At 33.8% G+C, this 27,156-nt stretch overlaps 4 protein-coding genes across 7 annotated transcripts; 2 read left to right on the top strand and 2 right to left on the bottom strand.

Annotated features, from left to right (window-relative positions):
* Positions 1-1,346: 1,346 nt before the first annotated feature.
* EDR2 (ENHANCED DISEASE RESISTANCE 2) lies at positions 1,347-11,993 on the top strand. Of its 4 annotated transcripts, none has more exons than XM_011094298.3 (23): positions 1,347-1,501; positions 1,879-2,417; positions 2,715-2,789; positions 3,469-3,522; positions 4,534-4,599; positions 4,750-4,850; positions 5,463-5,530; positions 5,615-5,731; positions 6,185-6,225; positions 6,346-6,446; positions 6,830-6,925; positions 7,484-7,548; positions 7,645-7,716; positions 7,860-8,015; positions 8,471-8,703; positions 8,797-8,836; positions 8,934-9,088; positions 9,191-9,292; positions 9,443-9,487; positions 9,566-9,706; positions 10,854-10,949; positions 11,057-11,158; positions 11,678-11,993. In XM_011094298.3, the coding sequence occupies exons 2-23, from the start codon at positions 2,274-2,276 to the stop codon at positions 11,798-11,800; spliced, it is 2,193 nt and encodes a 730-aa protein (XP_011092600.1). In that variant the 5' UTR covers positions 1,347-1,501; positions 1,879-2,273; the 3' UTR covers positions 11,801-11,993. The 4 variants fall into 4 exon arrangements, 3 of the variants coding, with proteins under 3 accessions (XP_011092600.1, XP_011092599.1, XP_088737783.1); XM_011094297.3 differs by lacking the exon at positions 1,347-1,501 and adding an exon at positions 1,508-1,659; XR_016065936.1 differs by lacking the exons at positions 1,347-1,501; positions 11,678-11,993 and adding an exon at positions 1,508-1,659 and having other exon boundaries at positions 10,625-10,949; positions 11,057-11,109.
* A 550-nt stretch (positions 11,994-12,543) lies between these two features.
* LOC105172736 (bifunctional pinoresinol-lariciresinol reductase) lies at positions 12,544-15,661 on the bottom strand. The gene is made up of 4 exons (XM_011094295.3): positions 15,280-15,661; positions 14,760-15,000; positions 12,931-13,134; positions 12,544-12,830 (listed from the first exon to the last, which is right to left on the bottom strand). Exons 1-4 carry the CDS (start codon positions 15,607-15,609, stop codon positions 12,667-12,669), a joined length of 939 nt encoding a protein of 312 aa, XP_011092597.1. The 5' UTR covers positions 15,610-15,661; the 3' UTR covers positions 12,544-12,666.
* Positions 15,662-19,713: 4,052 nt separating this feature from the next.
* LOC105172735 (isoflavone reductase homolog) lies at positions 19,714-23,086 on the top strand. The gene is made up of 4 exons (XM_011094294.3): positions 19,714-20,142; positions 22,051-22,291; positions 22,425-22,628; positions 22,711-23,086. Exons 1-4 carry the CDS (start codon positions 19,813-19,815, stop codon positions 22,878-22,880), a joined length of 945 nt encoding a protein of 314 aa, XP_011092596.1. The 5' UTR covers positions 19,714-19,812; the 3' UTR covers positions 22,881-23,086.
* Positions 23,087-23,157: 71 nt separating this feature from the next.
* LOC105172734 (Homeodomain-like superfamily protein) lies at positions 23,158-26,237 on the bottom strand. Its single transcript, XM_011094293.3, has 6 exons — positions 25,485-26,237; positions 24,447-24,523; positions 24,278-24,344; positions 24,049-24,124; positions 23,787-23,856; positions 23,158-23,694 (listed from the first exon to the last, which is right to left on the bottom strand). The coding sequence occupies exons 1-6, from the start codon at positions 25,636-25,638 to the stop codon at positions 23,296-23,298; spliced, it is 843 nt and encodes a 280-aa protein (XP_011092595.1). The 5' UTR covers positions 25,639-26,237; the 3' UTR covers positions 23,158-23,295.
* Between the last annotated feature and the right edge of the window lie 919 nt (positions 26,238-27,156).

The following is a 27,156-nucleotide window of genomic DNA, read 5'->3' as shown; positions in this document are numbered from 1 at the left end:
CAACGGGGTGGATGGGAGGGCTTGGTTGCCACTGAAAAAAGAAGAAGAAAAAAGGAAAACAGGTTAAAGACGTTGCCTTAACAGAAAAAAAAGTTGCCCTGTTTTTGGGATAAAAAACCAACAAAAATAAAAACACACCACCTTGTTAAGATGTGTTTTTATTGATTCCAAACATTGATTTAGTTTTGCCCATTGAAAGAATGGGTCAAAACCAAATCCAAACATAGGGTTGACTTTTTATAGCTAGTCTGAATAGTTCCATTTCTAAACTCTCTTTTGGCAATTTCGTTGTACATAAAAGTACAAGTAATTATATCAACCTCTCTTATTATTATAAAGGATTAAATGTAATTTACTTTTTCATGTAAAGAAAAATGAACAATTTAGGCAAAAAATATAGCAGTAATTTACTCTTTGTATAAAAATAAGAGCGAAATATCTCCGACACGTTTCATGAATAATACACTGCTTTTCTAATTTTATTTTTTGAACTAATGGGAGAAGAAAGAGGGAAAAAGAAGGAAGTCAAAAGAAAGGGATAATTACACTATTTTCTCTTGAAATTTGATGTAATTATACGTAAATCTATTTTGGTTCGATAAAAAAATTGAATAAAAATTGATTTGCCCTTAATTGACTTATTACTAGCTTATTGCAGGTCAAACAAATTATTTCTGATTAAACCACTCTTATAATGATAAAGATATACCTCTTCACATGCAATAACGTGTGGATGTGTATAAGAGTAATTTGATATATAAAGATTCATTTGACATGTACTAAATCAATAATAAGTCAATCGAGAGTAAATATATAATTTTATTTATTTTTTTATTAATATCAATAAATTCGATAAATTCTAACTAGTGAATGGACTTCTTTATTTAATAAAAGTAAATTTTAACAGTGTTATATATATATATATTAAATTACAAAATATTTATGAATAATTACACAAAATTTCAAAAAGAATGTAGCTATTAAAAAAAAATGTCGGAGTAGAAAGGGGGGCGAATGTGGACACGGAACGTGCGAGGCGGTTTGACATGTTGACGCAATCATTGCCATTGTGCGTGGCAACAAGCTGGATGGAGTCCGGACTCGGCGGATGCAAATCAACAACTGTGCTCCATTGAATTTGAATCCCAACTTCCAACTCAGTTGGTAATTCAACTAAAATCGTTGTTCGTTTCAGCAACTTTAAAACATAGGCAGAACAGAACCATAGAGAAAAAGAAGAGAGCGCAACCCCAGTCCAGTCCAGTCTCCAGCCCAATTTTAAAGTATTTTATTTTGGTAATCCCACAGCTATTCCCAACCTTTAAGAAAAATAAATAAATAAAGAAAATACACAATAGATATATATGTATATATAATATATAGTTTTTTTTTCTTCTCTTCCTCTGCTTTTCAAACTCTGACTGAACTTGCCGGCGTTTTCTACTGCTGTAGTGTTTTATAATTCAGCCGTCTGGAAATTCAGATCACTTTACTGTAAACTGTAAAGTTTAAATTCTCTCTCTCTCTCTCTCTCTCTATATATATATGTGTGTGTGTGTGTGTGTGTGTTTATTGGTGTGAACATTTATTTATGTATGTGGGCGTATTAATTTTGGTGGAATGGTGAATTGTGAAGATTCTGACACGAGCGTCACTAATGTAGTTCCACTCTCTCTCTCTCTCTCTCTCTCTCTCTCTCTCTCTCCCATCTCTCTTTCTCTCTCTATGCGTAAACCTGTTTATTTATTCATTATATGTTTTTTTTCCTCGTGTATGACGTGCTTGTGTGTATCTGCGAGCTTGAACTTGCAAGCGGATTTTCTATTTGCTTTGCTTTGCCTCGCTTTTTGTTAACTTTGTGAAATTTCGGCGTTTCAGGATTTTGCTGAAGCAGATCGCCGGTGTTTTGAGGAGGAATTGTGGTCAATTTTGTGTGGATGTGATTGTTTTTTCAGTTTGAAGTGTCTCGGAAGTTGAGAGTTTGGTTTCTCTGCGTTACGCGATTTACTTTTTCTTTTCTTTCTTTATTGTGAGTTTTTGAAAGATCGGAGTTCGTTTCCTTTGCTTCAACGATGACTGATCCATTGGCGGCGGCGGCGTAGGTTTTGTGAAGTTCCGGGAAGTGATGAGTTCTGAGCTTCCGGAATTTTGACAAACTTTATATGTGTTGCTTGAACTTTGAGGAGTATACAAAACCATTGTCTTGAAATTTAGAAGAAGACTTGCAGTGACTGACGGGATTTTGTGGAAAGTTTGTGCAAATTTGGGTAGCCATGTCGAATTCGAAGGTGGTCTATGAAGGCTGGATGGTCAGGTATGGGCGCAGGAAGATTGGGAGATCATTTATTCACATGCGATATTTTGTGCTCGAGTCTAGATTGCTGGCCTATTACAAGAAGAAGCCGCAAGACAATGTGGTAAATTCTAGGATTTCATTTCTATTTAGTTTTTTCACCTATTGTGTGTTGCTTATTTGTTTTATGGAGTATGAGCCTATTAGCCGTCTGCGATCAATTTAATCTTTCTCGGCCAATGGGCAACTATGTTAATGAATCAAGTACAAATTACTTCCTTTAATGCAGTTCAACCAAAAGAAAAAAAGAAATTCTACGAACTAGCTGATACGGTTTTAAGTTATACATTATGTTTTCTCTTTTTAATAGGAAAGTATGCTGCAAAATAATCTTTTCTGTTGTTCCTTCTTATGTGGTAAGGTGCCGATCAAGACTCTTCTCATAGATGGAAACTGTAGGGTGGAGGACCGAGGATTGAAGACTCATCATGGACATGTGAGCTATAATTGACATTGTTATCTTTCTATTCCCTTGACGGATTATAGCTTATGTGATATTTTGACATTTGGTCGAATATTTCTGTTGAAATTGTGATTACTGTTTTATCCTTAACTTAGACTAACAAAAACTGAGAGTGATCTATTATTGTCAGAATGATCTAGTTCAACTTGTACTTACTTCAGTTATTTTAATTTATGTAAGGCTCTTATAGTTCATTTTGTTGATCGCATATTGGTGCCTTTGCTAAAAAGATATCACTAGTTCTTGATCTTCATTTTGTTTACCTCATTCATCTTTGGTGAATATTGATGGGAGATGAGATCTCAATTAAATATATAATATTTTAATGGCTTGATTAGTTACATAAGTACTCATTTAAATATATTTTGCTAGTTCATGATCTTTTTCATTTTGTTTACCTCATTCATCCTTGGTGAATATTGATAGGAGAGGGGATCTCAATTAAATGTATGATTTTATTATGATTTTTTAACTCCTTGATTAAATATATAATTAGTAGAAAGTACTCATTTATTTCCATATACGAAATTAACAACTCCAGCTTCCTTGGCTATTTGGGGAGCTTGTTATTGATCGGCATGAATGCACCAAGTTTACAGTTAAGATATTTTTCTGCTTGTGCCTATATTTTACAAGCTCTGACTTTCTGCAGATGGTTTATGTTTTGTCTGTTTACAACAAGAAAGAGAAGTACCATCGCATCACGGTGAGTTCTATTTGCATTTAGTTACATTTCCAATTCTTAGTTCTTGTTAAGATTTGTATCTGCTTGCACGTTGACAAGAGATATTCATAATATTATGTCCCATGCATGTGTTTGTGCACCACTGAAGTAATGAAACTTTGACTATACATGGCAGAAGATATCTTGATTTATGATATTCCCTCCATTAATTTGACTGTACAGGCAGAAGATATCTCATTTATGATATTCCCTCCATTAATTCTACTTTCTGCATCATCTTCATTTTCCTTAGAAGTAGTTGAGTTGAGGCTTTGTTCTTATTCACCATATTTATTGGTATCTTTATTTCTGAATTCAAACTTCCAATGCATCTCCTGTATATGTGTATATATATATGTGTTTGTGTGTTTTTATATAAAATATATACATCTGGTCTTGCTTTCTGTATTTAATGGTTTTCTAGCCATTTAGTTTGTGCAACAACACCCAAAAAGGTCTTTTTGGTATGTGAAATAGTATTTAAAGCTACTGTCAACAGAAGATCTTCTCAGCAAAAAGAATACTGATGAACATAATACAAGTAGTAAAATCTGCCAGTTGGATCAAGCACTTGGTTGTATTTTTCCATGTAATACACGAGACAGGTCATGTATTTCATAAACATCATTTGCTGAGAAATTGTATTAGGAATCCGAAATGGTTATATGTATAGAGTAAGGCTTGTAGGCTTAACCATGGTGCATTTCTTCAAAGGAGTGCCATTATATTTCCAGCTTGTTTGGTATTCAATCTTGAAATGTTAATAAGGGATGATTGTGTCCCCAAGTTTTCAAATCACAAGAAAATAAAGTTGAAAAGGACTATGGTGATTTTAACAATAGATGGGCAGCAAGTTAGACATCTAACCCTGAGCATAAGCATCAGAATTCCTTTTTGATCCATTGCGTTTTTAGGTTTCTAATCAATCTCTCTATTAAAATATTGCTGCCTGCTCTTTCAACCTATTTGACATATTGGTATTCCTTGTTCCAGATGGCAGCTTTCAACATTCAGGAGGCACTCATTTGGAAAGAAAAAATTGAATCTGTTATCGACCAGGTTTTCTTATCTTGTTGTTACACCCTAGTATTGACTATCATAACAATTTTCTGGAAATGAAATTTCCTTACTGCATGCAATTAAGTTATCTTTTGCTTGAAGTTTGTGTTTTGGTTGGCCAAATAACCAACAAGTTTTGATGACATGCAGCATCAAGAGTCACAAGCTAATGGAAACAAATACCATTCTTTTGAATACAAGTCAGGAATGGATAATGGGAGGACTGCTTCATCATCGGATCATGAGAGTCAGTAAGTGTTATTTGTCTAATATTAGTGAAGGGTTTTGCCAAAGCTGTTAGGGAAATAATAAACCTGAGGCAAAATGGGGCTTTTGTAAGCTTTTTCATGCCAAAGATACCTTTGTTCTACTAATTTTCATAGAGTAATATGCTTTTCTAGATATTGAAAAACTTTCCTGTCCTTTCTTTTTTTAGCTTAAAGCTTTAAGGAAATGGGAATAAGAATTTTATAGCAATGACTGGTGCTTATTCTGGAGTTGCATTATTTTTCAAAGGCAATGTGATCCTTGGAAGACCTTGGTATGTGGAGTTTATGTAACTTTGCTGATCTGAGAAAGAGTACCTTCTTTGATCAAACAAGGGAATAGTTTTAATAGGAGTGAAGATATTGCTTTTGTTTATGAGTCTTTCTAGTCTTTGGATAAAATGCTGAAAGTTAGCTCTTTATGGCGCTAAAGTTCTTTGTAAATGAGGATTTCTGAATTTGTAGGCCTGTGCACCAAAAGTGTCAATATTCAAGTTCTAATGTTGCTTGGTTAGAGTCTGGCTATTTATCAAGTGCTTATAAGCAACTATGATACTTGATCTAGTTTTGGTTTCCTTGATCCTTTTTCCGCTGTAGGTTTAGTGCTGCAGAAGATGAAGATGATGCTCGTCCAAATTTGGCACGCAGAACAACTATTGGAAATGGTCTTCCCTGTCCACCTTGCCTCTTGGGTTCTGTGGATATGTTGTAATCTTACTGAATTTTATAACCAACTTTTAATGTGGCAGGGCCCCCTGAAGCTGTTTTGGATTGGACAAAGGAATTAGATTCTGATTTGGCTAATCAGAATTCTAGCAATCAGGCATTTTCTAGAAAGTATTGGCGCCTTCTCCAGTGCCAAAATGGTCAGTCCATGTTCCTAATTTATGTTAATTTTTTATGGATAGGGTGGAGGATGAAATCCTGTGAACCTTTAGTGGTTGGCCTTGTGATAATATCTATATCTTGCATAATTGAAGAGCATTACATTTGGTGTTTTTAGTCTATAGGTGGTTTCCTTCTCCCTATTTTCTCTGTCTTTGTTTCCAAGTTCAAGATTTCCCTCATTTCTCTATCCAACTTATATATATCTGTACCCTTTCCTCACTAATTTCCACCTGCCTTCAATACTTACTTTGGTCTACCCAATTTTGAGAAAATATGTTAATAAGAATTTCAAATAAATAAAACAACTAATTTATTACACACACACCTTCGTGCCGCACTCATTGGCTTGGATATTATTTATTTTCTTTATTGGAATTCTTTTAAAACATGGCATTATCTTGATTTCTCATTTTCTTTATATTGATTTTCAGGGCTTCGGATTTTTGAGGAGCTTCTTGAAGTGGATTTTCTTGTAAGTTCATATAATATTTTCTCTGTACAGCTTAGCACTAGATATCTTAAAGTGTATTCCTCATTTAGTTGATACAAGATATCTTAACGTGTATTCCTCATATAGTCTTTATTTATGTAGCCGAAGAGCTGTAGCAGAGCAATGAAAGCTGTTGGGGTAGTGGAGGCTTCCTGTGAAGAAATATTTGAACTAGTAATGAGCATGGATGCAACAAGATGCGAGTAGGTTACGATATATCAATAATTAACGTTTACTTTTGAAAATTCCCAATCTTTTTTGTTCATTTTCTTTTATATGTTGAAAGTGATCCATGATAGGCAATATTTTCAAAAAACTTATTTTCCATTATCTAGTTTTTATACCTATGTCTTCTTCAAGGAGATTCCTGATAATGAAAAACCTTTATTGCTTTTCTTAGTCTGAATACTTCATTGGCTTGATTAAAGATTTTTATCCTTTTCTTTTCAGTTAGTATTTTTGAATACTTTCTTAGGCTGCAGCAGCAAATATACATGATGACACAATTCATGTTTGTGATAGAGTGTACAGAATAGAACCAAAATCTCTGTTTTTCACTTCTAACAAATGTCTATGATGTCTATAGATGGGATTGCAGTTTCCAATATGGTAGCTTAGTTGAAGAAGTGGATGGCCATACAGCTATACTGTACCACAGGCTTCAGTTAGACTGGTTTCCGACGTAATGTATCCTCATCATAATTTTCTTTTCTAATTTGTTTTAATATTTGAATTTCTCCATGCTATGTTCTCAGTGATACCAAATTTGGTGTTTCAATCATTATTAGAATAAGGGCTTACTGTAGATTGTAGACTAAGCTGTTTCTGGATGGATATTGTACTTGAGTATGATCATTTGATCAATTCATGTTAGTGTTATCTGGTTTCCTCTGTGCCACTCAAATTATTGTTACTTCAATGTTAAAGCGTAATGGGGTGCAAGCTATTCATTTGCTTGAGGTGTAAGTAGAGGATCACCACTGGATATGGAGTCTCTACTTTACGTGACCATATATATGATATTGTTTTGCAAATAGGATTGATCAATCTCTTCATTTCTTGTGTATTTAAAACTGTTGTGCTGGTTTTCTGGTGGTGAAATGGTCTGATTTCTATTGAAAGATGTAACTTCTGTCACCGAAATAGTTGCATGTATATTTTAAATACATTCATATACTTGGATGTTATAGATATATTTTGTGTCATTAGGAGTCATTTATTTGATTGCAAACTATTACAGGTTTGTATGGCCTCGTGACCTCTGCTATGTACGCTATTGGCGTCGAAATGATGATGGGAGTTATGGTAAAAGTTGAATGTCTTTCCTTCTGATGATGTGCTGTGCATTTTAGTTGTTTGCAGCGTACAACTCTCACCTTTTTACATTTGTTACTGGTGCAGTTGTGTTATTTCGTTCTAGGGAGCATGAAAATTGTGGTCCGCAACCTGGATATGTGCGAGCTCATATTGAAAGTAAATTCAACTGAGCTTTAATGCTATATTAAGTAAAAGTCCCTGTAATTTTTTTTCCCAAAATCTGTTGTCTAGAAGAATAATTTCTTTATATTCTTTGCTATATATTCTAGCCATGCTAAAAGCTCGCCTTTCATCTTTAGGTGGAGGATTCAATATTTCACCACTGAAACCTCATAATGGGAGGCCTAGAACACAAGTCCAGCATCTTATGCAGATTGATCTAAAAGGATGGGGAGTGGGTTATATTTCATCATTTCAGCAATACTGTCTTCTTCAGATGCTGAATAGTGTTGCAGGTGAGATTGTATGGTTTGATTTATACTTCTTGATAAATTAGTCTCATGTGAATTTATGGATTCATTTGTATGGTGATATTTGGATATTGAAATAATGACATGGTTTTCCCTATCGCATCCATTCTCGAATTTTCATTTTTTTGTTGTTCATTTTACTAAATAGTCCCTGGTGTTAGTAGGTAAACATAATCTGTTTGCTTTTACTGATGGATTTTTGATAGATTCTTTGGTCTAATAGTCCAAGACAAAAGCTAAATTTGAAATTGTCACCTTTCTTGCTCTCAGTAGAATGACATTGTAGGTGGAAAATGGTAATTTCAGAAACCAACTTGGGACTTAGAGTCGGAATTATCCTTACTGGTATTATGGATAATGTTCTACTGAATCACAATCCTGCATGAGTTTGGTTTTATCTCCGGAGTTAGTACATGCTTTCAGTTTTTCTACTGTTACAGGATTGCGGGAATACTTTTCTCAAACTGATGAAAGGACCGCGGCTCCCAGAATCCCTGTTATGGTCAATATGACGTCAGTATCCGGTTCTTCAAAGAGGAGTCACAAACTCCAGTCAGCTTCCGTTCATCATCGGACTCCTTCACTTGATCAAATACATGCTGAAAACAGAAATGCGGTGTTGATGGATGAATACTCTGATGAAGATGAAGATTTTCAGGGCGCTGATCAAGAGGTCTATGTTGTCCTTATGCTCTGTAATATCTTTAAGGTTTATACTTATGTTTACATCTATCTTTCCTCTTATCATTTCATATGAACATTACAGGCTTTGCCATCTGCCATTGAGGTTGAAGACAAAAGAACTGGTAGATATTGAATTTAATGATTTGTTGCAAATTGTTCTCTAATTTTTGAACTTATACAAAATGCAATTTACATTGGAATGCTCTTTCTACATTGAAGCCTATGAAGAAGAAAATAAAGACCAAATAGATTTCTCCATTTTCTCCGGCAACCTTCGCCGTGATGCTCATGACAAGGCTCGTGACTGTTGGACATTATCTGATGGAAACAACTTCAGAGTTCGTAGCAAGCGTTTCTGTTATGATAAATCAAAGGTAATTGTTCCTGGCATAGTACAGATACATTCGGAGTGTATTTTTGGCAATCTAGATTTGATTGACTAATCTTACAGAATTTCTGCAACATATGTTTGGAAGATTCCTGCAGGTAAACATCTTATGGATCTTGTTGCTGTAGACTGGTTCAAAGATACTAAAAGAATGGATCATGTTGCCAGACGCCGTGGGTGTGCTGCCCAAGTAAGTTTTCTATGGTTGGCTGCATTGCTTTCTGTTAATCTCTCCTTTCTCATCATATAAATAGACATTTGCATTTTCGTTACTTCTTTCAAGTGTTTCATAGTAACTCTGGATTATTACAAATGACAACTTTTTGTGTTTTCCTTTTAGGTTGCATCAGATAGAGGACACTTCTCTATTGTTTTTAATCTGCAAGTGAGTTGATTATGCGGCTGATTTCCGATCTAATATTTTATCTGGTGGCCCAAACATAATAAATATTCACTCTTCTAGGTACCTGGATCGACGCACTACAGTATGGTGTTTTATTTTGTGTCTAAGGAATTAGTACCAGGTTCTCTCTTGCAGCGGTTTGTCGACGGGGATGACGAGTTCCGTAATAGTAGACTGAAGCTTATTCCATCAGTACCCAAGGTATCTTTCTTCTTTTCCCCTTTCCTAAGAGAACATTGGTGCCCTTCCACAAGGAGCTAGTAACGCCTGTTGACAAACAAATGTTCAAGAATCATTTCGTTTGATGTTCAGAGTTAATACTTTTGTCATTAGTGATTAAGACTTCTTACAATAATTACCGTGTGATCTATCTGTACAAGGGGATTTTCAAGTAAACCTGAATACACACTTCTTATACAATGACACTGTTAGATATGTGTTGAGCAGGCTGTTGTGTAAAAAATTTATGTGCTCGACTTTTTTTCAGTTTTTCTATTTGTTCTTTATGCTGTATGTGACCTTGGAGCATGAAATGGAGAAGGAAAAGGAAATACCAGAAATTGAAGCAGGAATTACTACCACAAAGAAGTGAGGAAAACATACTCAGTGTTGCTTCACTACAGTGATCTATGTTAAAGGTTGAAACAGATTGCTTGAGCTGCTGATTTTTGTTGCTTCTTCGGCTTGGTTCTAGCATCTTGACTCATTGTTGAGAAATCATTTAGGGATCAAGAATAGCCTACTCAAATTTTCATTTTGGAACCAATATGAAATAGCCTATTTAATAGTACATGCTGTAATGGTTTTCCTGATACCGGATGCAAATATATTACAACAAGAAATGGGGAAGAGTAGAAGAAACAGAAAGCATGGATCCTCTTTCTCGGTTCTTTCTTTCTGTAAGCAGAGGGGGAAGGTTGTTTATGTGCACTGAATCTTAACGGAAGTCCCTGCATATCCATTAGCAACTTTTGAAAAAAATAATTTTCTCATCATATTTGTCTGCTGTCATTTTATTTATGCTTTGTGGTATTACTTGGTGGATTCATTTATCAAATATAAGTTAGCCTTGCTCTATGTGTATATATTCTTGTTTGCAATGTTATTCGTTTTTTTCAGGCAGGCTTGGAGATGGCTTGCATGACGTGCTCCTTTATACATCATGCATGTGGACCATTTAGATTTGTACCGTGGGGACTTAGATGGTCATCTTTAGGAAGTACCATTTTTCAAGTATTTTGGAGGAACGTTTGTGCCAATTGGTTGCCTTGCTGAGACTGGTTCCTGTTGCTTTGTAACTTCATCCAGTTTCACATTTGACTTTTTATTACTCTGATGAATCATGTAGGGCTCTTGGATTGTACGTCAAAGTGTTGGCAGCACACCTTGTTTACTGGGGAAGGCAGTTGATTGCAACTATATCCGTGGTCCAAAGTATCTGGAAGTAGGGGATTTTTCGTGTTCTTTTAACATATACGTAAATAGGCAATAGAGCAAGAGTCAGGTTCACTGAGATCAAACCTCCGTTTTTTGTTTCTTATTTTTCTGCAGGTTGATGTCGATATTGGTTCTTCCACTGTGGCAAATGGAGTCCTGGGGCTTGTAATTGGCGTTATCACAACACTTGTGGTTGACATGGCCTTTCTTGTACAGGTAATCGAAACTCAACTTGATCTCCCATGTATCTGCTTAGTATAAAATCTCATGATATTTACTTCTGAGTGAGAAAGTTTTCTTTTCTGTCTATTTATTTCTATAACATATACGTCAAGGTGGAAGAAAATTCTGCGAAGAGAACAAGTACCTAGAATATCTTGGCGATGTAATAATCTATAAGTTATATGTGATGTCGGTTGGCGTGCTTGCTTGAGCCTAGTGAAAGGATCTTGGAAATCCTAGTTAGCCTCATAGGCATTAGGATCATTAGTTATTCTGGATGTTATGTGCTTATCTAATTTCTTACACTTAAAAAAACTAGAGTTACTTGAAAAGAACTAAGAAAAGCCCTTCATTTGTTCCCATTATGCCATATGCATAATTGTGAAACAGGAATCTTATAGTTGCAAATACTAACTAAAAAAAAGACTGGTCAATTTGATAAAAGTTTTAGATGGGAAAAAATTGGTCTGATCATGCCTTTTATTAAATGGTGTAAATTGCTCCACTGCTCAGGCGAACACCACCGACGAGTTGCCAGAGCGGCTGATTGGTGCTGTTAGGGTTTCTCATATAGAGTTGTCATCTGCTATTGTGCCGGTGCTGGAAGCAGATCCTTCAGACTCACTCAGAACATAACGAACTGGGTATCAATTATACAGGCAGTATAGTAATATGATCAAATACATGTGATACATTCATTAATACCTTCTACTTTCTACAATGTAGAGATATAATTTCTCAAGATAATTGAGTTCAATGTAGCAAAAGGCTGGTGTTAGTTTTACTTCAGGGAATATTAATGCATTATTCACAAGTGTAATTCCCTTCATATGCCTGCTGTACTTCTACTATCATTCCACACTCTCGTTGTTTGAACTTGGACAATTGACATTTGCCCGTCTCCCTGTTCTCCTTTCTTGAATTGTATGCGTACTGCAATGCAGGACATCTCTTAAAAATTTAAGACAATAACTCACTGTGTCTATAAGTGTATTACTCCATGTTTCTCATAATGTTTTTACTAAGTGTGCATTGTTTGTTGAAAACTGGAATGCCTACTTGCTCATAATCTCAATCAATATCTTAAAGAAGTCATGGAAGTTGATCGGTCAAGCTCTTAACTTGATTGTCTGATTAGCCCCTACATTCCTCTCATTATGTCACTCTTCTAAGATAAAAATAGCTCTAAATCCATCATACTCTTCATTATCTTTTGGAAAACATTCTTCAGTCTCTTTGACATGAAAAACCCATTTAAGCATTTTAGACTTGAATAAATTACATAACAAGTATAATACACTTGTCATGTTTATAGAAAATAACAAGTTTATTGTACTCATTATATGATTGATTTGATTTGGTCAAAATCGATTTGGGAAGAATTTTTCTTTAGATAAATGATATTCCAGCAACACCATTGTGCATAAGTAGTGTCGGATTTTATTAGTGCAGATATTCAGATACACATGAACGAGGCATAAACGAATCATAGATTCATTACATTAGACATAATGTTTGAGGAACTCCTCCACAGTAGTATACTTGACTTGCGGATAGAGTGTGGATGCTTCTTCTCCATCCTCTCCTATTTCGAAATTCGTCAGGCATCCCTCATACAGCACATCATGGTAGTGGCACAACCCAACTTGCTGTGCATAATCAAGACCTAGCAACAAACAAACGAACAAACAGATATTCAAACCAAAACAATTAACAGCAGTTGGTTACGGTAAGCACTCCAATCATTGAATTTGCATGGGAATTACTTTTCATGGAAGCCAAGAAATCTTGCTTGGAGATGGTAGTTTTGTGGAGCTCCTTCCCAATCAGCTTCTCCCATATCTGGACAACTTGTCTTTGTGAAAGAATGTTTAGGGGAGGCCTAATGTATAATGTTTTGTTGAGTGTTCTTGGATCATCTATGGTCTTGATGGTGTAGGTGGCTATATCATCCTCAGCTACATATATTGCTGCCAATCTCAACAAACATGGTCATACAATTATATATCTAATGTTCATGATCGACACTTTGTTTTTCTTTTTCTCTTTTTTCCAAAAAAAAAAAAATGAATGAAAAGTCACAAGTCTTGATAAGAGATTTTTTAAGGAAAAAAAAAGTCTTGATAAGAGATTTGAGATAATTATTTTAATATCAAAATTCTAAAAAAATATATAAAATTTTTAAATTTTGTAATTTCAAATTGAATTAATTATAATTTCAATACAAAATTACTATAATAAATTCATATTTCAAATTAAATATTTATATGACTAAATATCAATTTTTTATAAAATTATATTTTTATTAATTAATTTAAATAATTATTTAGTTTAAATATATTTTAATAAAATTTATTTTAATAAAATTTATTATTTAGTTTAAATTTTTTTAATTTCTTTTAACCAAATTAAATAAGAATAAATTAATCAAAATTAAATTATTTAACTGGACGCCCCTGCTGAGGGGAGGACGACGACGTCCCGCGCGCCTCGCCTCTCTCGCCTCTGGGCAACAGCGTCACCCACCGCAGCGGAGGGTGAAGCCGTTGTGCTCCACCTTTGGGCAACTGACGTCGCCCCTTATCTGTTGGGGGGTGGGGAGAAGGGTAGGTGACGGCGGGACGGGAGCAAGGTTCTAGAAGTACGGGAGGAGGATAGGATCAGCGGGGAAGGGTCTGGGGGTGGGGGGGAGGGGGGAGGGAGTGGGTTTCTTTTTGAAAAAAATAATTATTTTAGTCTTATAAAGTATAATATAATTCAAAATTATGTTCAACGTATTTTTCACCTCATCTCAATTGCCACATAAACTTAAAAGTCATCAAGATATATTCAATTAGCACGACACATAATATTTCAGGCATAAAAAGAAAAATCATCCAGTGAAAAACCTTTTTTAATCAATTTTTTAAGTTACTGGATTTTAAAAAAATGAGCATAATAATCGGACAAAAGTTAATATTAGGCATACTTAACATACTAAAATATAATTTTCCCAATATGTATTCCCAAGGTTTGTTGAGGAAAATTCTAGCTATATGTAGTTACGATTTACAAATAGTTATGTGATTTGATCGATACGAATATACTAAATTATTAATTAGATAAATTTCAACAACGAGCTTCCTTTAGGTTGGACATAATTACAAATACTCACTCGTTATTTAAAAAAATATTAAAACTCCTCTAATCCCGATGGTTGTCTAATATGATTAACTCAATCCGTTAGTTCTGCTTAGGTTTTTATTTACTTTTTGTGGTGAACTATCCGAAGAGCGCTTATGGACTATGACTTGTAATTTTATTTATTTTTTAAAAAAAAATTTGAGATTTTTTTTGTGGATTGAGTGGATAAATTTTCTATATACCCCATCTATTTTTTTAATATATAATTCTTTAAAAAATATACAATAAAGATAAAATTGACAATTCCAAACATTTATTAAAAAATTATATAATTTATTAAATATAAAAAAATATTTATAATTTTTTTAGTAAAAGAAATATTCGTAATTATGTTAAATTTTAAAAAAAACCTGTGCTAATTTATCCTTAATAATTTGAATAAAAATTTTGGGTAGTGGTTGATACTACTTACCTTTTGTGTTGCCATCTCCATGTATGAGCACGGAGTCTGTCGGAGGAATGATTTTACCAAACTGACAAAGCCCCCCCACAAAATACCCAGCGAAACAGTTGGCAGAGACATAGGTGAATGGAATTCCAGCTTCCTCAATGGCTTTTCTCACCACCATTTTGTCCTCGAACGTCACCTTTCCTGGTTCCGTCGCCTTTGCAGCTCTCGCAGGATCCGTCCCAAACTCCGACGGCAAAAATCGCTACGGACACATCATAATTGACAACAACATTAACCAGCTACCAATTCAAATTATAACGTTGTCACATGTGAGTTTGAAATTCTTGTTAAGACGTTTGATAGGACTAAACATATATATGATTCTAATTAACTCGTATGATTTCTCTTCAAAATTTATTAGGGTTTTGATTCTTGACAGATCATTCCCACGATGTAGTGACTCTATTAGTTCGTTAAAATGATCGCAATCCTACTTGACGGGACTGTAGATTGATGCATGTGTCATGTGTGTATAACTTACCTTAACATTTGCAGCCTCTTTGATGGCCTGAACAAGGCTGAGCTGAAGCAGAATGCCATAGCTACGCATATGGACGCCAGAGATGGCGCAGATGACGACGTCGACGAGCTTAACAGCCTGGACAAGGCTTGCATAGTCAGTAAAAGAACCGGGCACGAGGTGCGCTCCAAGCATTTTGAATGACACCAACATCTCCACTTTCTCAATGTCCAAACCAACCTCAGGCCGACTCAGAACGTATGTCTGGTGCCCTTCAGCCAAACTTGCCTTCACCAGCCTCTTCCCCAGGTAACCTGTTCCCCCTATGATCAGCACTTTGCTCTTTCCCATCTCTCTCTCTCTCTCACACACACACAATATATATATATATATATGTGTGTGTGTGTGTGTGTGTTTGATTCTTGAATTATGTAAAATGTGTGAAAGTAGGGAATGATACAACAAAAATACCTAATCTGGCGTTGTGTGCGTTCAAGATTTTTAATAATTTTGTTTCTTTTTTTACCCTTTTTCAAGGGTTTACGCCCCGAATGACATAGAAGTAAAAGTTTGGGTGGGTCGAAAAATCATATTTGTATGTTAGATTCATATAACCACATTATTGCGTAAAATTAAAATAATTAGGGGGGGAAATATTAAAACAATTAATATTCATATATAATTTTGAAAAAAATTTACAAACTTTTTGGGCTGATATATATATATATAATAATTTTTTTTATAGAACCTGAATATTCTTGATCGAGTCGATGCATTATTTAATTTATTGAGATATTAATGTAATTATATATGAAAGAATTAATATTTAGCATGGATTTAAATTTTAAGAATTTGAAATACATAATAATATCAAATTAAGTGAACATGTTAAAAGAATTAATATTTAGCATGGATTTAAATTTTCAAAACTTGTTGTATCTTATATTCCAATAAATATATTCAAATTTGAGCAAGGATATTTCAATCCCTTTACATCTTATCTACTAAAAATAAGTTTGAAATTTTTTTGAAACTTAATAATACAATATGCTCAGGGGTACTTAGAATGCCATTTTAACTTTTTCAAATTGAATTGTCGTTGACTATTTCATAAAATAAATTCTTAAATTATCATCTTAAAACCAAAATCAAAAGTGCGACTTTTGGACCTTTAAATTGAGAGAGGCTGAAAATTCTAATCAACTTAAAAATTTAAATTGGTTTGTTATCTTAAATTTGTATAAAGTCCAAACTTAAGTTTGACAAAAATAGACTTTTCAACGTGGACCTTTAAACTTTGATAACCTATGAATTTTGGACTTGTATAATTTAGATTTAATAATATATTTAATTGTGAGTGTTTTTGACTAATTTTTTTAATTTTTAAATAAAAATAGAATTAATAAGTGTAGTGCTATTTGATTCTAAATTTAGAATCATAATTTGACAGATAAATCATAAAGAATAGTTCGATTTGAGTGGTATGCTTTTAAAATTTTCTTGATCGATCCTAGTATAAATAGATATGGAGGGGCATTCTTTTTTTTTTTTTATTTTAAATAAGAGTACTGAATTATTATTAATTGAAATAAATTGATTATAATCATTCTTTTCGTATATCAATATATAACAAAAATCATACAACAAACATATTTTGATCAATAATATCAAATACAATAAATATAACACAACACCTACTATTCAATAGAAATAGCATTTCAAGCATAAATTGAATTTCAAACTTATAATTTTTAAAATTATGGAGCTTCAATCACGCGGACTGAACTAGATGTCATCGACGGAAGAGAGCATATTTGTGGCTGTACCTAATTTTACCCCCCACCAAACTCCACATGGTAACAATTGTGGCCTGGCAATTTTGTTGCTTCTCTTGAAATTAAAGATTCAATAGTGTACGGACTCTCAGACGTGTCGTGTTTCCATGTCAAATCACAAGTTTTAGTTCAACAACATTGAGACTTTCTAATGTCCAGTGGTTGGACGATGATGTCCTTCTCAATTGTGTGTTCTAGATGTTAACAGTAAGCAAAAACAACAGATGAGGATTTTGCTATGATTTACGTCCACAAAATAAATATTCAAAAGGGATAATAAATTATATTATTCTCAGTTGATTTTAAAGTTACAATTTTCACTTATTTATACAGAGTTTTCAAGAATCACTTATTGTAAAAAAATCAAATCCTGATTCTCAACAATGTCGGCTGGTATTTGGACAAAAGATCGATGGAGGGACATATTTTTCATGGATTAGTGATATATATCAAAGTAAAAACAGTGATTCTTGAATAATCATGAATATATAGTCCTCCACGTTTCATCTGGAATGTCTTGATCATCATACAAAAAATATCAAGAATTTGGATCAATCCTGTAAATATATATATGATGACAATAATTAAATAATTTTTTTTTTAAAATAAAAGCGATAAATTATTATTAATTGAAATAAATCGATTATAACTATTATGTCCTATATAAGCAAATAAAAATAATATCTCACACATATGGTGGGCCTCAATTTCACCAATCGAACTAAATCTTATTGTATATTGATGTTTAATTTTATGTACTTTGATCCTATTGAGTTCGCCAACCTTATACTTGATGGAGAAATTAGCGGAGAGTCCTAAAGGAAGGCGAAAATTACCCAAAAATTCAACATAATGTTTGGATTCATTTTCTGAGTGTTTTGTTGTATTTTGTGGAGATAGAGAGAGAAAAATAAAGATAAATAAGTGTGTGTTAGAGATAGTATGTATGTTTCGATTTGTTTTTGGAGATAATTTAAAGTAAGTATTATATGTTTAATGTTGTGATTTGGGAGACAAAAATTACTATTCATTGTCAAATCATTGTTAAATCATGTGTTTTTTATATATATATTTATGTATATATATATATGTATGTATTTATACTAAAACAGTTAAAAACACCTAAATAAGGTATTTTTGAATGATGACAAACATTGGATATATTTTGAGTTGTTTTGAAAATAACTTGAAAATAAAAACAAACATCATGCAAGGATGTTTTTGCTCTGGGCCATGCTGCCACTGTGACACGTGGCATGGTGGTAGTAGTAGTTGGCACTCTTTGAATTTTTATTTTTATTTTATAATTTTTGGGTGGTTGAGTTGATGTTGAAATAGTTGAAAATACATATCCTAAAAAAAATGAAACCATTTAGTTTTGTATATTGAATCTTCTATTTTTCATTACGATCGTATAAATACCTAACGCTACTAAAGTTTAATTTAATTATCAAACCTAAAGTTGAATATTTAATAAGATAGTACCTAATACGGTAAATGATTATTAATTTCACGATCTACACTCCCTACTCAGACGCGCAATTTTTAAAATGTTAAGATCAAATTTTCGATTTTCTTAGTAGTCAGAATCAAATTTACAGACAAATAAGAGGATATTGTCCTAATTAACTTTTATACATCAATAAAATATATAAATTTAATTTTACATGACAAAAATACAATTTTCCCTAATAGCATTTTATGTCATTGTTATAGTGTATATATAAGAAACTTATTGAGTGAAAAAGGATAGAAATTGTTATTTTTGAAAAATTTACATTCACCTAACATTCTTACATTTATATATTTATCATTTATTTGCTAGAAATAATGTACATGATGAAGACAGATTCAAAATTTGTACTTTAAGCAACTTTAAATATGCTGCTGCTCAAATATTTAATTGCAATTACTTTAATTTTACAATAAAAAATTCGAACTGAAGTTTTACTATAAATATCGATCGGTTCATTAGCTTCTGATCATAACAACCCCAACTTAATCGTTATCGAAAAATTCTAATTTGAATTGGATTTAAGTAAATTAAAATTAGTAACTATATAAGAAAATATATTGTAATCATTTTGTAATTAATGTACAACTTTCTAAAAAATAATGAAGTATAATAAGTATAATAATACTTACAATGTGATATATATTTAATTGGAGTAAAATATTTAATTTATTGACAATAAGCAATTAATGGTAGGAACTCAGTAACATGATCATCTCTAAAGTTGTATGCAGAAATAGATTTAATTCTTTATTTTTAAATAAAATCGAATATGGTAAAAAAGAATCTTCTATCACACATTTGTATCAAAATAATCATACGCGTATTATGTAAGACCGGCCCCACTTTTATCAAAGAATAAGTATTATTAATTATTACACGGAAAATGTAATAAAAGATCTGGACTGCAAAAAATGCTTTTTATATGTGTGTCGGCATCATCAATTAAAAAGAGTCAAAATATGAAAATTTTAAATTATATATATTAAATAAAATGAAAAAATACCATAAAATTTGTAATAAAAAATCCAAAAACTAATTGACTTCTTTCTTTAAAGTTAGATTTCTCATTCTGGTGCACATATAGTAAGTACTTAACTACACTTGAGAATTGAGTAACGTAAAATCCAGATATAGTGATCGAAAACCTCTATATAAAGCCCTGTTTGGTCTGTGGATTTCCCACCAAAATCATAATCTGCAGCAATGGCGAAAAGTAGGATTCTTGTGGTCGGCGGAACAGGGTACATGGGGAGGAGGTTTGTGAAAGCGAGCCTGGCGGAGGGCCACCCTACTTACATTCTCCGGCGGCCGGAGATCGGCCTCGACATCGACAAGTTGCAGCTTCTGCTGGAGTTCAAGCGGCAGGGGGCGCGGCTCATCGACGGCTCCTTTTCCGATCACCGGAGCCTGGTGGAAGCCGTGAAGCTAGTTGATGTGGTGATTTGCGCCATGTCGGGGGTGCATTTCCGGAGCCACAACCTGTTGCTGCAGCTAAAGCTTGTTCGCGCCATTGAAGAAGCCGGAAATATCAAGGTACGCATCTATATACCTACGTGTTTTAAATTCACTACTCCTATCTTATTTTATTTATAATATTTTCAATTTTTCTTTTCATTTCCAAGATGAGTTTTATGAGGGAGAGAAAAGATATACATATATATATATATTTATTATTTTTGTATGAATCACGACACATATTTAATTTGTGGATCATATAATTGAAGTCTTAATCCAGCAGATTTGGATCATTAGATATAGTATTTTGGACCCAAATACGGATGACTCGAACATGATTTTTTTTTTAATTTTTTTGTATATCTGGTATATATTTATATATATAATATACTTTTATACATATAAGATAAAATATGTGTATATTTTATTTATATTTACATATAATGAATAAATTTAATACTTTTATATATAAAATTAATAAAAAATTAGTTTATAAATATTCTAATGTATAAATAAGTGAGACGTATTTTAAAAGTTTAATATTTTAAATCCTAAGACGTGAACATATAAATTTATAAATAAAAAAACAACCTTTGAATAATATTATTATACTAGTTTTGCAAAGTAATAGTAATATTATTTTTGCTTATTTGTTACTATTTTGAAAATATTAAAAGAGGTCTACTAGGACCGAGTGAGCGGGTCCTGGATCCAAGAATTTCTCCAAACCCGCGGTAGACCGTCTCGTTGCCATCCCTAGATGTGGATCTCATATCACAATTTTATTTGACGCATTGATTTCATACTAATGAGCGACTGGGATGTATTTTTCTTTAAATTAAAAATAAAATCACATACAATACAATACACTACGTGATTGAATATAATATCTAGTGTGTGAAATAGATGCTTGATTATAGCTGATAATCGTGTTCTTCGCTATATTCATTGTCTTAGCATTAAAGCCCACGTATATAGATTTAGTGAGAAAAATACAAATAATTATTTTGTAATATTATAAATGAGTAAATTATCTACTTATAAAAAAACTAATAATTTATCGTTCTGTATTTTTTAAAATAAAATAATTTACCTCCTTAAATAAGGAGATAAATTGCATTAAACCCTAAATTTAGTATCATTGGTTTTGCGATTAATTTGATAGTAAAAGTTGGAAAAGTAAAAGTTTTTATTTGAATTTTTAAGCAAGTGAAATTAATAGTTTCCAGTCACAATTTTAGTTAAAATGATACTTTTTTAGTGAAGATATGTCTGTTTATATGTATTTTGATTGAAAATGTATTGATTTGACACCTCAATTCAATACAAAACATAATCATGTTAATTAGTCGGAACACATTCTCATCACAAAAAAACCTATGCAATATTGAAAAACACATATTTTCTATTAAACATTAAAAATGACAGCGGCAGCGTTTGACCATTCCGACCCTGTTAACTTTCCTGGATTGGTTGGATAAAAACATCATGTTCGAATCAAATGACTGTTGGATTTAGTTAACTCATGCATCACCCTAACCTATAATCAGTCTAAGTAAATCGACTATAATTAATTTTGAATCTTTTTATCATATATTTATTTAATTTAATTTATTTTATCACTCAATTATCCCATAATACGAAGTAAAATGGGCCTCGGATTGAGTAGGCATATCACGTCATGTGGGCAACAACAGAGTTCATACGATATGTTATGTGGGGTTGTTCTGAGTCCAGAATTCTTCTCCAAGAAAACGTTGGCTTCGGCCTTCAACTTGAATACACGCTTATATAAATCAATTTGATCTGAGGTCGATATTGAAGTCTAGCAACTTCATATTTATGCCCTCGAAAAGCTGATCCTCAAATATCTCCGATGAAAGAGCTCGTAGATATATATATATAAGAATATTGGGTAGATCAAGGAATTTCATCAAGAAGAAAAAGAATGATGTAGCTGACTGATTTTGCATGATGTTTGTGCAGCGTTTCCTGCCCTCGGAGTTCGGTATCGATCCTGCACGAATGGAAAACGCCCTTGAGCCAGGAAGAGTGACATTTGATGAGAAAATGACTGTGAGGAAGGCAATTCAGGAAGCCAACATTCCTCACACTTATGTGTCTGCCAACTGTTTTGCTGGATACTTCGTCGGCAACCTCTGCCAGATGGGAACTCTACTTCCTCCAAAGCACAAAGTCAACATCTATGGAGATGGGAATGTTAAAGGTGCTACTCAACACTTACAACATGTACAAACTAGTTTCCATCACTTGCTAGCTAGTACTAATTGCTGACAGTTGTGCCGTTGCTTTGCAATGTTATGTATGTATCTTGAAAAGTTTGTGTCATGTTATTGCAGTGGTGTTCATGGATGAAGACGATGTAGCAACGTACACAATTAAGTCCATAGACGACCCTCGCACGTTGAACAAGACACTTTACCTGCGGCCACCAGAAAACGTTCTAAGTCAAAGTGAGTTGGTCGAAAAATGGGAGAAGCTTACAGGAAAGACCCTGGAGAAGATCAGCATACCTGGAGAAGACTTTTTAGCTCTGCTTAAAGGTATATGATGCGTCGAGTATCAGCTGCATTTTTTCACCACATTTCTCGTTTACAAGCTGAAATGATATACTCATCAATGCAGGAGCCGACTTTGCTGAGCAAGTCGGAATAGGCCATTTCTACCACATTTTCTACGAGGGCTGCTTGACGAACTTTGAAATAGGGGAAAATGGGGAGGAAGCTTCAAAGCTTTATCCGGAAGTTGAGTACACGCGCATGCACGAATACTTGAACCGCTACCTTGATTTCTGAAATTCATGCACCTAAGTTTCTACTTATTATGTATACTGCAGTACTATCTGCAAACTATTGTCTTGGTGATGAACAAAGTGACTTGATTGTCATAAATGTTCGTTTCGCCAATTGTTGTTGCATCTTTATACTGGGAAAAGTTTGGTGCAACTGTGGATGTCAGTGTGTCAATAATTTCAAATAAGAACGTGAAAGTTCTCTGGGAATTTCTTTTGTAGCATGAATAGGTATAGTATTTGAGAAAAGGAAATCAATACGATCCACACCAAGAGGCAAAGGAACAGAATTTTATCTTGATTCGCTAATTCATCTATCGATGATTCCAACTGTAGAGTAAGTTAAGAGTCTAATGCATGCAGCAGCAGTACATATATTTGTATTAGAGGTCGACAACACTATATTTCAACAAACAATCTCATCTATTTGTGAGTGGTTTTGCTTCAAATACCGATCCGTTTACGCCAATGAAGTCGTAGCTACTTCTGGTATTTAAATCAAAATCTACGGAAGGCCCTTCGAGCTTAAGCTTGATGTCTTGTATTTCTTGTGCCTCCGCATTGTAATTTGACTCGTGCACCTTTCCGTCGATATTTTGCAGTATGGCCCTATCTGTAACATTTCCATTTCTCTCGTCTCCATTTATGGTCTGCATGAAACTCGATAACGCCAAGTTGAAGTCCGTTAACTGAGCTTTCGTTGATTCCAGGCTTTCAGGGTGGTTCATGCCGGCTGAAAGGCTCTGTTGAGCTTTTTCTAGTATTGCTTGCAAGTATTTCCCTTGGGCTTCTATTCTCATTTGCAGCTTCTTCTGCACCTGTTATAGGAAATACAGAAATAAAGGTCTAATGCTGAAGAGCAGAAAACGGGAGACGAGATCGAGCCTCATGTATGTATAAACATGCATACCTCAAGCTGTTCTTGTAGTCTTTTCTGCACTTCAATCTGACACCTAAGTGCTTCAGCAATGGGAATTTCTCTGTGCAATATTTTCAAAATGGTTCATAATCAGCAGAATGACTTATCCAAAAATTGACTATGTATATTAGTTGTAAAAATTTACTGAACTCTTTCTTTTTCAGGGATTCCAGCTGTTGTAACGAAACAGATAACTACTTTAATGATAAATGAACAAATTAAAAGAAGGCAAGTTGATTTAAGAACACCTTACCCTTGTTCACCGTTCATGCTCGATGAGTTAGCGCTCGTGCTTGATGCATGCATGTTGTGATGTCCATAGGAATTTTCTGCAACACAGAGAGCAGAAACGCATATTATGAAAACAAAATATGAGGAACACAAACCAGTAGCAGCTTGAGGCACTAGACGGGGCGAATGGGTAACTACACAAACATTTTTGAAGTTCAATACTAGAAAAAATTGAACATTTTTGTACTTACCGCTATGCTCTTTACTATGTTCAAAAGCATTCTGTTTCTTGGCCTGCTGCTGTCCAAGTCTATACTTCTGCACAAGCAGAGGTTGGAATATTACCATTTTAGTTGAAAGTAGACGAGAACAATGAGAATAAACGTTAGCAAGGATGAGAAACAAAAAATAGTTTAGTACCTGTAAATGACTCTTCAAATGATACAGTGTCAAGCCCTTCAACCCCATTACCCTCAGTACTGATTTAGGAGTAGCCTCTGCAAATTCAAGAAACCACTTCTATTAGCCACACAGGTTTAATTGGCCACAAGTGATATTAATATACTCCGTTTGGGTGGATATTGTGCCTCTCTGTATTTGCAGGGAAATAGACTTCATAATCAGTGCCTTATGGCATGAACAACTTTTGATCCACCAAACATGAATCCACTTATAAACAGAGAAATCATTGCAAATTATGCTGCTTTAGTTCCCCGTTTTAATTCAATATAATCTCTGGTCATATGGAAAGGATCAAAGATGTCAAAGCAGAAACACAACATAGATTCTCAAGTAGTAAATAGAAACTAATACATCGAGTTATCGAAGTCTTGAAGATCAACGGCCTAACGGAGAGAAACACTATGGCATAGCTAATTCATACTTCTGGCAGTTGTTTTGTTATTGAATTCAGGACCAGAAACTTAAATCACCAAATCCAAGATTCCACCTTTCCTTTCCTTTCCTTTCCTAATAGCAGACTGATTGAGAATTGTGTTCTATGTCATGTTATGAGTTACGACAAAGATTAACTCTGTTGTTTCTAGGCAAACAGGGACAGGACTAAGTCATAATTATTCAGTAACTAGAAAAATTCAGGGATCATCTTAAGATTCCTAAAAAGCACTTACGAACAAAGAACCAATATCCCTTCATCATATATGCAACTCTAATCTTATCAGACTAATGATGAAAATGAATTTAGCATAATACTTGACAACAAAGCAAGAAAATGACTCCTCATTGATCAGTAAAAGGTTTGGACAAAACCAACTAAGAAAATAAAGAAACTCAGACATACTCCCACCTTTGTCAAACATCACAAGAAACAACAAAGGGGCTTCCTTAATTTTGATCACATGAACAGAGCTGGTAAGAATCTTTTCTCATAATTGAAGAACAAATCACAAAGGATCATTGAGAGTAAAACTCAAATTAAGATGAGCAAAATTGACTCACTGTCAGGGCCACCAAGCTTAGTAACAGCATCAACAAAACGATCATGCAAATCAGCCGTCCACCTCAGCCGTGGCTTTGGGTCTCTGGTCATCACCACCCCACCACTCCCACCTGCACCACCACCGCCGCCGCCGCCGCCGTACAGTCTCTCCATCGCCGCCACTCACCACCACCGCCACCACATAAAACTCTTTAAAAAGAGGAAAAAAGAAGTGAAGAATTCTCTGCCACTGTCAGTACTTTCTTTATAAGCCACTACTCCTAGACTATCTTTATTCTTCCTGAAGGAAAGAAACACAGAAGAGAATTCCAAGTACCTAAAGCATGAAAGCTCAAACCCAAAAGAGAAAAGGAACAAAGTGATAAACAATATACACACACACACAAACTATAAACACATAAGTTATTGATGAAGTGGGCTGTGCATGAATGTTAAACCAGGAAAAGATTAAAAAAAGACAAGATCAAATAACTTCCTCAAGACTACTCAAGAACAAGAAATCCAACCCGTGATAGTTTAAGTTTTTAACTGTTGTTCATGTTCATGTAATAAAATAAAGAACATGCATACACAGCTTTTATATTTATATATATATGTGTGTGTGTATTTTCACAGACACACAGAGAGAGTCATGAGTCATGAGTCATGACATGCATCATTCATGAACATTTGGATTTATCCTACTTGAGGTTGTTCTTTTGTGTGTCATAAAGAAAAAGAACATGGGGAGGAAAAATCGGCGACGAATCTGAGGAAACATGATTGCCGAAATATAGTTTTAAATAAAATCAAGAATCTTGATCTGGAGTGGGAATGGACGAGTTTCTGGACCGCTGATTGGTGTTGACGGCTGAGATGGGAAGTTGTGGAGGGTGGAGATGGGTTGCGGAGCAGAGGAAGAGAGCTAGATGACACGTGTCGGGCAGGACGGAATATTCGGCGGCAGATGGGGGGACACGAATATTCCTGTGCTCACGTGCCACGTCTTTCAAACTGGGGACGGCCATTGGTTGGTCATCTCATCATACCTTAATGGAATTTTTCATTCATGCAGTGCAATGCAGATGGCAGATGCACCCCTCTCTCCCTTTCTTGAATATGGTATAAAATAAATTATAACGAATTTTTTTAAAATTTATCATAATAATTATGATATTTTTTATTTAAACACGAGTCCAAGAATAATTCTGTTTGAATAGTAAATAGGGTTAATCACACATCCCACCTTGATACATAACAAGTATCGCAAACACCCTCAAATGTTCAAAACATATTAAAAATGTCCAACTGGTTTAACGTCGTTAATAAAATTGTCAGATTCACCTGATGTAATCTTTACGATTTTTAAAAATATTCATTGAAAATTTTGGACATTTTTAGCCCTTAAACACTTATACATATCTTTGAGTTATTATCTATATTTGCACTTAAAAAACAATACATCAGATATTTTCCCCTTCTGGTTTAATCATCAGTTTATTACTTTTGATTTTTTACTTATTTTAAATTTTGCTACAATGTGTACAAATAATCTAAAATAAATTTAAATTGAATATGCAATGAAAAATATAACTAAAAATTTTACTCATAAACAATACATCAATGTCACATTGGCATCAATCTAATGATTTTACTAACGATGTTAAGTCAATCACATGTTCAAAACATTAA

Source organism: Sesamum indicum, linkage group LG6 (assembly GCF_026168435.1).
Source record: "Sesamum indicum cultivar Baizhima isolate 11 linkage group LG6, ASM2616843v1, whole genome shotgun sequence".
NCBI classification, from domain to species: Eukaryota; Viridiplantae; Streptophyta; class Magnoliopsida; order Lamiales; family Pedaliaceae; genus Sesamum; species Sesamum indicum.
This window is presented reverse-complemented; position numbering and strand designations above follow the sequence as displayed.